Raw genomic sequence first — 9,082 nt, 5'->3', positions numbered from 1 at the left:
AGCGAGATATGCTTGGTGCTTGAATCTGTGTGGTGCTTGACAATCTGGGTGAGAGATGTCAAACTCGTGCCAGATGTGGCCCGCAGGGTCATTTTGTTTGGCCGGCGAAATCATTGCAAATGTGTGTTACAGTTGGTCCACATATACACAATTAATATATAGTGCCATGACTTGAACATGAAATTTTGATGTGCCATATATGAGTGTATGTGAAATGTGAATGTGAAATTTGAGTTTTAAGTGTATGCCCATTTAAAATAAAGTAAAACGTTTTGTCCCATGACTTTATCCCAGATTTTCATTTTTGCCCTCTGTGAATTTGAGTTTGACATTCCTGATTATTACCATAAAGGCCTGCATAAAATTGACAAAACATAATATCCTTTTACAGAATGGTTTCCAAAATTTCTAAAGTTAACCAAATTTCTTTTCCTTTAAGGTTACAGTCCGTGGTGTACAGCCTCAAGATATCAACTGGCAGACACACCCTGTCATACGGTATATTATGCAAAACAACTTGAAGAAGTTGAAAAAGCTTGAATTTCGTGTCAATGAATTGTATCCCTGTGCAGAATGGCAAGACAATGTGACACCTCTGTGTGCAGCAGCTGCCTGTGGTAATGAGGAGATATGTGCATACCTTTTCACACAGCGTGCAGACCCCAACATACATTCAACGCAAGGCTTAACACCTTTGCTCTATGCTGTGAGATGCCAGGCGAAAGTTCATCTAGTCAGACAGTTATTACATGGAAAAGCTGATCCAAACTTGGGGAAGACATCACCAATTTTAGAAGCGATTTGCAGAGGCAGAAAGGATATCGTGAAACAATTGCTCAAATATGGAGCAGCACCTGATGTAAATTATACCGTCTACTTGAATCCAAATAAAGCTTTAGTTGACCAAAATAAATTAGTTGCTAACATGCTACAAGAGCTATCTTTGGAAGATGAACAGCTGTCAAAGTATGCTTTATTTTTCAATATAACATGTGATGTGGTAAGTAAGACCCCTCAAGAAATGTATCGGTTGTACCACAAGGATTTTTTGGAGGTGCACCCAAGTATACATGATAGTCTTTTTGATAGAATTAATGCTCTTCTTCGAATGCATCCTTTAGCAGATGAACAAATGGCCATTGAGTGGCTAAAAGATTCTCATAACCTGAACAGATACATAGAAGCGACAATTGAACACTTACCAAAAGTACCTTATGCGCCCCAACAGCTTCACGTAATGCAAAGTTTGCATTTAGCTTTCCGCCTCATGGAAGAAATCCCTCTAAAGATTTCACATCAGATTGTACCAACTCTTTTACAATTTCTCAAAACATCTCAGGTTCAGAATTATCAAAATGTAATTGTAATGATTTACACCATTATGCAAAAGACCCCTATGCAGAAAGATGGATCAGATGCCCAGTTTGTGAAGAAGTTGTGCGAGGGTATAGTCCCCTTCACAAAACCCGAGCACCGAGGTCTCACTGGAGTTTACACCTATGGGATAATATCCCACGTGCATTCATTTCTACCTGAGATTATCACAGACCTTGGGATCACGTCAGTACCTGAGAGAATACTGAATGCTGCCGACAGCCAGATGGATGACACTTTGAAAAGGAAAGTGAGAGAACTGAATGGAAGGTTAACAGAGCAATGTTCAAAAGAACAAACAGATGAGGGGAAAAAACAGAAGAAGAAAGGTTCCACAAATGATGTGGAGTCTGGTTCGGTGATGGGTACCTCTGATTGTGATTTTCCAAAGAGTTCAGTTCAGGAAGCATGCTCTGCTGATGATGGTTCAAGTGTCAAACCATTTCTTCCTGTTACTGGCACAGAAAGCACTTCACGACCTTGGTGCAAACTCAGTGTTCGCTGGGGGGAAAAGCTAGAGAATCTTGCTAGTATGAGAATGACAGAGGTTAAAACTGTAAAGAATCTCACTTTTTGTGACAATCCTGATTACCTAATTGCAAAAGGTAGTGATGGGACTGAGGTATTTCTTGGCCTCAGAGATGATGGCACTGAAGTTGCTATCAAGCGTATGACCAAGTCAAACTACCAGCAGCTCAAACATGAGGAAGAGTTCTTACGCCTGCCGCAGCTGGACAGTCCCAATATTGTGCGATATGTTGACTTTGCTGAGGATGGTACCTTTGGATATTTAGTCCTGCAGCTTTGTGAGTACACTTTGGAGGAATATATTGATCCAAAGCACCATCAATTACCAGATGATGTTCCAAAAAAGATGGATGTGCTGAAGGGAAAAGTGAAAGAAGTCCTCCACAGTTTACAAGTCCTCCATGATAAGAACACCAATGTGCTTCACAGAGACATCAAGCCTCAAAATGTTCTGATTGGTGAGAAAATGCATTTTTTTTAACAAACACTGTATATAGCAGAGCTTACTGTATGGTTATTTTTTTTGTATTGAACGTATCTGCTTGTAATCTTAGTGTGTGTGTGTGGTTTCACATTGTAATTATGGCGGATGCCAAGGATGTACTATACACTATAACACTTTTGAACATCAATGCATATTATCAACTTGGTCACAACAAGACATGTGCTCTCTGATAGCACATTTGTAGTAAGTAAGATTTATGTCGTAAAATGTACTCCATTAAAGTGGACACTCAAACACCTCATTCAATGCATTCTTTTTATTTCCCGGGCTATTTATAGTAGCCTACATTGTAGATTTCTGTGGAGGGCATCAACATTGAGCATGAACAAATAAGGAATTGGTGTGCTATTATGTGAAATATCAATTTTCTCAATTTTCTAATAGTGATGTCAGCTGATTATCCATCTGATGTCAACATGGCAAAACTGATGGCCTCACACGTTTCAACAAGCTGATCTTTTTTTCTATTTTAAAGTTAAAGGGACACTCCACCCATTTTGCATTAGGCTTTCCATTGATAGACACCCAGTCATACTTTTGAATGGTCTTTCAAAAATCTCTCAATTCCCCCTGAGATTGGAGAAATCCACATTCATCTCCTAACACTTCCTATGTCAATGATGTAAAAATGGTCATTTTGCATCATCGACATAGGAAGTGTAAGAGAGGTGGATTTCTGTTGAGACTACAAGCCTTTTTCCCACCTTTTCAACCCCGCCCATAGGGGGTTGGACCTAATGCTCTAACAGACCTATCACAGATCAGTGTCCCAGTGCTTTTGAAATCACTGGCATTGAGGCTCCAGTAAGCAGTGTTGCCAGATTGGGCTGTTTCACACCCAATTGGGCTGCTTGGGATGGCCCTCTGCGGGTAAATATGGCATTTTACAGGAAAACTCGCCCAATTCCCATCGACATCAATAGAATTGGGCGGGATTTAGTGCTTCCAGGCGGGTTTTGAGCATTTTTTGGGCTGGAAATCATCAGCCTCATCTGGCAACACTGCCAGTAAGTCACTGGCATAGCTGGAAAGGAGAAGCTGGAGCACACTGCAGCTTAGTTTTCAAGACTTTATTTTGTGCACACACCCGACCAACGTTTCAGTGTTGCTACACCTTCTTCAGAGTCAAATGATAGCAAGAGAGAGACACACATTTCAGGACTTGACATTCACAGGTGATCCCACTTGGTTTGGCTAAATTGGTCTCATCTCATTGCAGGTAATTGACCCCACCCCCAACACCAGGACAAGATTGCAGACAATTAGACAGAGAGGCTTTGTGGAAAGGCATTTTGGATTCATACTCTAAATTCAGTGGAGCCTCAGGGCATAAATGAGGAACACAATATGTCTTGCTCTCTGTAACAAATTGTTCCAGCATCGCGGCTGTGGTCTTCTAATAATTGTAGCTGTGGTTTTATTGACAATGTTCTTTGTGTATTGTTTTTTTCACTTTTTTATTTTGTTTAGGGAAGTTGGCAAGCTGTCTAATTGTCTACAATCTTGTCCTGGTGTTGGGGGGTGGGGTCAATTACCTGCAATGAGATCAGACCAATTTAGCCAAACCAAGTAGGATCACCTGTGAATGTCAAGTCTTGAAATGTGTGTGTCTCTCTTGCTATCATTTGACTCTGAAGAAGGTGTAGCAACACAGAAACGTTGGTCGCGTGTGTGCACAAAATAAAGTCTTGAAAACTAAGCTGCAGTGTGCTCCAGCTTCTCCTTTCCAGTGATGTCTGTCCCACTGTGATGCACCTGCAAGAAGGGTTGCCAGATGAGGCTGATGATTTCCAGCCCAAAAACTGCTCAAAACCAGCCTAGAAGCTCAAAATCCCGCCCAATTCTATTGATTTCTATGGCTAAAATTGGGCGGGTTTTTCTGCTAAATGCCATTTTTACCCGCACACGACCATCCTAAGCAGCCCAATTGGGCAGGAAACAGCCCAATCTGGCAACACTGCCTGCAAGCTGAGGGAGGGATGATGCATAGAGTCCCAAATAACTGGGTGTGGCCTGTGGAACTTGAGCATTGCCGTGCATTATGGGGATTGTTGTCACAAATCCACAAGCACTAAAAAGTCATTTTCTGCCTTTTCTTGGCCAAGAAGGCACCAAATTAGAAATGTATGTTACTATTCTACTATACATATGACCCACTTTCAGTAACATATTCATGTCTCCACTGGTGGAATGCCCCTTTAAAAACATCAGTCAAGTCAACACGAAAGTCATCCAATATCTCATTACAATTGTAGAACAAGGATTTTGAGACGTTTAAACCTAGTTTAGGTGTTGAAGGGAATCTGTTTTTTCCACTTCTACTTTTACTTAAACCACTTTTCCACCTAGATTTACTTGACTGACTGGATGTTTTTACTTGAAGATAGAGAAAAAAACGAGCTTGTCGTCAACTTGTGGGGCTGATCAGTTGTGCCGTGATGACATCAGGTGGATAGACAGTGGACATTGCTGTTGGACAATAGCTAGAATTTATATTTTTTGTGGAGCACATTATGTGTTCATGCACAGTTTTGATGCCCTTAGCAAAAACATATGATGGTAAATAGCCAGGGAAATAAAGAGAATTCATTGAATGAGAAGGTGTGTCAAAACGTTTGGCCCATGCTATGCTGTATATATTTACCCTCTTAAGACATCAGAGGAAAGGCAAGACTGGCTGATTATATTTACCCTCTTAAGACATCAGAGGAAAGGCAAGACTGGCTGACTTTGGCATCAGCAGAAGACTGAATGTTGGACAAACATCGCTACACACAAGCCCTGCTGGGACCAAGTGCTGGAAGTCCCGTGAGACACTTGAAGAGGAGTGCCAGGAGGAACCTCAAAATCCCACTAAGAGTGTCTATAAGAGATCATCCGATATCCAGGTGAGTGCTTAGGATTCTGGGGACAAGAACAAATGTGGTCCTATTGCCACATCAATGCTCCTCACTATTTGAAGAATTTTGTTGCAAAATGGTCTATCCACCATTTTTGCATTTTATTTTTGGAATGTCCAGAAGTCCTATGATCTATGTGTGAATTCTTGCCATGAGAACACACTTTTTAAACCAATATATGAAATACATTTTGCAATGCAATGGAATGGCCAATACAGAAATGTCAATTTCCCAATTTTTTTCAAAATGGATATACACCATTTTGCAAGGAAACTCTTCATTTGGTGTTTCAGTCAAATTTCATGTTGATTACTCCAAGAACTGCCTCCCAGGCCAAGTGACCTCATGTTCCCTTTGATAATATGTACAGGTATGCCTACTTTGTATTTCTAACCAACTGCATGACAGGTTACAGGGATGTTGATATACTACATCCTTTCCTGTGGACGTCATCCGTTTGGGAAAGGAGGTCGCTGTGAGGCCAACATTCTGGATGGGAAGTACGCTCTTGATTGGGTCGAGGATGAGCTGGCGAAAGATCTCATCGAGTGGATGATCAAGGCTGAACCCAGTCACAGACCGAGAGTGGAGGAAACACTTACTCACCCCTACTTCTGGACCAGTGACAGGTTTGATGTCTTTTTATGTTGTCCACCTAGCTAGGACCACAATGTACATGCAGGCTTTAGACCCCTGCTGATGCAAACAGAGCACAACATAAAACAACCCTCTATTTCAAGTCTCGTGTACATAGGCCAACCACGTGAGCTCATTTTCTGATCGACAGTGGTTTCCAACAATCAGATGTTGAACGGTCACGCAGCCAGTGATTGTTTACGAACGGGAAACCCATGTACAGTATACTATTGCTAAAAGGGGACAAACAAGAAAGTCAAAAGTCCGGACCTATATTTCTTCTTCTTCCTCTGTTCCAGAAACAAGTTATTTCAATAATTAGCTCTTCTACCTGGCTAAAGACTGCTGCTACTACTTAGAATCTGCTGGGTTCCATGAACTGGCAGGAACACATTTTGAAACAAGTGTTCTAGCTTTCTGAATCGGGAATGTTCACATCTGATTGCAGCAACATACTACACACTAATTATTCAGTCTAATAGGTCCATGTATTCAGCAGCAAGTAATTAAATCTGATAAGGTTTGTGCTATGTTATGTTTCTCTCTATACCAACATGTAGGTGAACAACAAAAGTTGCTTTGTTGCATAATCACACATGTTAAAAATCAAAATGGTTAGAAAGTCTTGGCATTGACACACCGCATCTTCCTTTGTCAGGAGGCTAGAGTATTTGGCAAAACTTGGTGATGAGAAAGAAGCCGAAAAATACAGGAAAGCTGACGAGAAGCTCCTCAAGGAACTTGATGACTACACAAAGGATAAAACCTTCTACAACTGGAAAGATAAGGTGAGCTTGCATCTTTCACAATGCAACTCTATGCTTTGAGTTGGACACAGAGCTAATGTGGTTATGCATGACACCATGCAGTATTTGTACACGTATAGATGTAAAATAAATTAGTTGATTTTTGTACGCCCCTTTTAACCTGTACATGGGAGGGTGCCACATGATGTAGGCCTACCTTTTACTTTCCATGCTGTCATGACAGCCGCTAAGTTAGTTTGTGCTTGTAGAGTCTTCTAAGTTACTTGTTACAAATTAGTAATATAAGTAGGCTAAGTAGAGTATTTGCACCTACGTGTAGACAATTACAGCTCAGTTTAATAGTGACGTATTTGAAAGTGTGTTATCCAAAGTAACTTCATCTGTAAATCTGTAAAATCTGTGTAAAATATGTTTGTTCTAAAATTCCACATTTGAAGTTTCCAAATGTCGAAAAACTGGATAAGAAACAAAGCGAGCCCTACCCTGACAACACACTGGCTATGATGCGCTTCATTCGCAACTATGAACATCAGTAAGTAACCAGTACCAGAATGCACATGAAAGATATAGAGTAGTTAATATAATTGTTCATACTGAAAGTATGTTTGTTTGTTTGTATTTTTGTTTGTTAGTGTTGCTGTGACAAACAAGGTTGACCTGATGGGCCTGTTTCCTGACCTGTTCCCAAGTCTCTACAAGTTCGCCAGAGCTAAAGGCTGGAACTCGCGACCCAGCTTGGAGAAATTCTTCAAAGGGCCTGCCTAATTACAGTACATAGCCACTGCCTTTGATCACATACAGCAGGTATCACCAACGTAATGCCCGCGGGCGCCAGGAAGCCATCCAGGAGCTTCTAAGGTGCCCACCAAGGATGTTAATAAACAGTGACGACTACCAGATTTTACTTACTGTTAATGCTTTTCTCAATTTAAATATGAGATTATTTATTCAGTATAACATATAAGCAAATTATCATTCAATAATAGTGATTTGAGAGTGATGCCAAGACATCTATAGAGGATTTTGTACAAAAGTAGCCCTCGGGTAGTCCTCAGTAGCCCTCGGGTAGCCCTCAGACCCAGAAAGGTTGGGGACCCCTGACATACAGCATGTCACAGAAATGAGTACACCAGTGATTAACCTGTTTATAACATAAAGTACTGTATAACCACTTCAACTTGTTCACTCAAACAAAATCAAAATACAGCCATTAATGTTTGAACATGCACCCACAAAAGTGAGTACACACTGGGTTAAAATCCTGCAGAGAGTGTCTGAGAAGGGGCTGTGTTGGCCCAAAACATCCCAAAATGAATAGGGTTACATTCATTCTTACCTTACATTGAATGTTGAGTCTGGACCTGGCTAAAACTTTTCTGAGTGATCAACAAGTTGAAGCGCTTATATATGTTACCAACAGGTTACTGATCATTGTGTCAAAGTGAAATTTCTTCAATGCTGTCCTATGAAAAGATATACTTACAAATCTGCAAACATGTGAGGGGTGCGCTCACTTCTGTGACATGCTGTAATTTTGTTTTTATTACCCATGTATCATCTAATGTAAACTTGATTTCTGACAGCTAAGCAATCATTTTGTAATATAAATTGATTTTGTGCTTTTAATTATACAAAACACTGTTGTACTGTTGCACAATTAACTACCGCTATCTTGCAAATACAACTTGCAAATAGGCCTACAATGTTCACTTGGTGTCTTAGAAATGCAATATTCATTGCTAATTGTTAGAAAAGGATCCCAATTAATTCTCAGTTGAGAAAGAGGACAGAAAGAACAAAAGAAAAATTATACAGTTGCTGTTTCTCAATGTGAAGTGTCCTGGACTTGCTAGGAGGAATAACGACGATTGTTCAAGGATTTCACATCATCGCAACTTGCCACGCTCTTGATTCATAGAATTGTCTTAGCTTCTCTTCACTTGTCAGTACACGAATAAACATATATTTTTGGTCAGTCTCTTCTGACGCTATTCAGACATACTTCTATTCCGACATCCGACATACCGCAGTGTTAGGGTCAGGGTCAGGGTTAGGGTAACCGTATGCGCTCTCCCTAAACCGATAAAAGCTGAGCAACATAGCACAAACCACAGAAATTACATATCTCCTGCCGGTATTTGAAAATAGATGAATCAGTGTCGGAATATTGGCATATCGGAATAGCGCCATGTAACCTTTCTGTCAACTTTGCCATTCTAAGGTTTGTCTGCCTTTAAAACACCTATCTAAATATGATTATAGAAATTAATCAACACCCAATAACACAGCAATGACTTTTGAGGTTATATTTGGAGTATGGTAAAACATATTTTATGTGCATTTCATTGAAATCAAATACATTTGAGTTCTGT

General features: G+C 40.3%; 1 protein-coding gene across 1 annotated transcript; it reads left to right on the top strand.

The window, feature by feature from the left end:
• Window positions 1–505: 505 nt before the first annotated feature.
• LOC134453293 (uncharacterized) lies at window positions 506–7,578 on the top strand. Its single transcript, XM_063204168.1, has 6 exons — window positions 506–2,360; window positions 5,108–5,295; window positions 5,716–5,936; window positions 6,602–6,731; window positions 7,148–7,242; window positions 7,343–7,578. The coding sequence occupies exons 1-6, from the start codon at window positions 506–508 to the stop codon at window positions 7,473–7,475; spliced, it is 2,622 nt and encodes an 873-aa protein (XP_063060238.1). The 3' UTR covers window positions 7,476–7,578.
• Window positions 7,579–9,082: the final 1,504 nt, after the last annotated feature.

Source organism: Engraulis encrasicolus, chromosome 7 (assembly GCF_034702125.1).
Source record: "Engraulis encrasicolus isolate BLACKSEA-1 chromosome 7, IST_EnEncr_1.0, whole genome shotgun sequence".
In the NCBI taxonomy this organism is placed as follows: domain Eukaryota; kingdom Metazoa; phylum Chordata; class Actinopteri; order Clupeiformes; family Engraulidae; genus Engraulis; species Engraulis encrasicolus.
This window is presented reverse-complemented; position numbering and strand designations above follow the sequence as displayed.

What these genes read in the sequence shown, in the direction of transcription:
- LOC134453293 (XM_063204168.1), top strand. Translation starts at nt 506, where the DNA reads ATGCAAAACAACTTGAAGAAGTTGAAAAAGCTTGAATTTCGTGTCAAT. An exon ending in AGAGATCATCCGATATCCAG is followed by an intron (nt 5,296 to 5,715) that starts GTGAGTGCTTAG and finishes ACTGCATGACAG; the next exon opens with GTTACAGGGATGTTGATATA. An exon ending in TACTTCTGGACCAGTGACAG is followed by an intron (nt 5,937 to 6,601) that starts GTTTGATGTCTT and finishes TTCCTTTGTCAG; the next exon opens with GAGGCTAGAGTATTTGGCAA.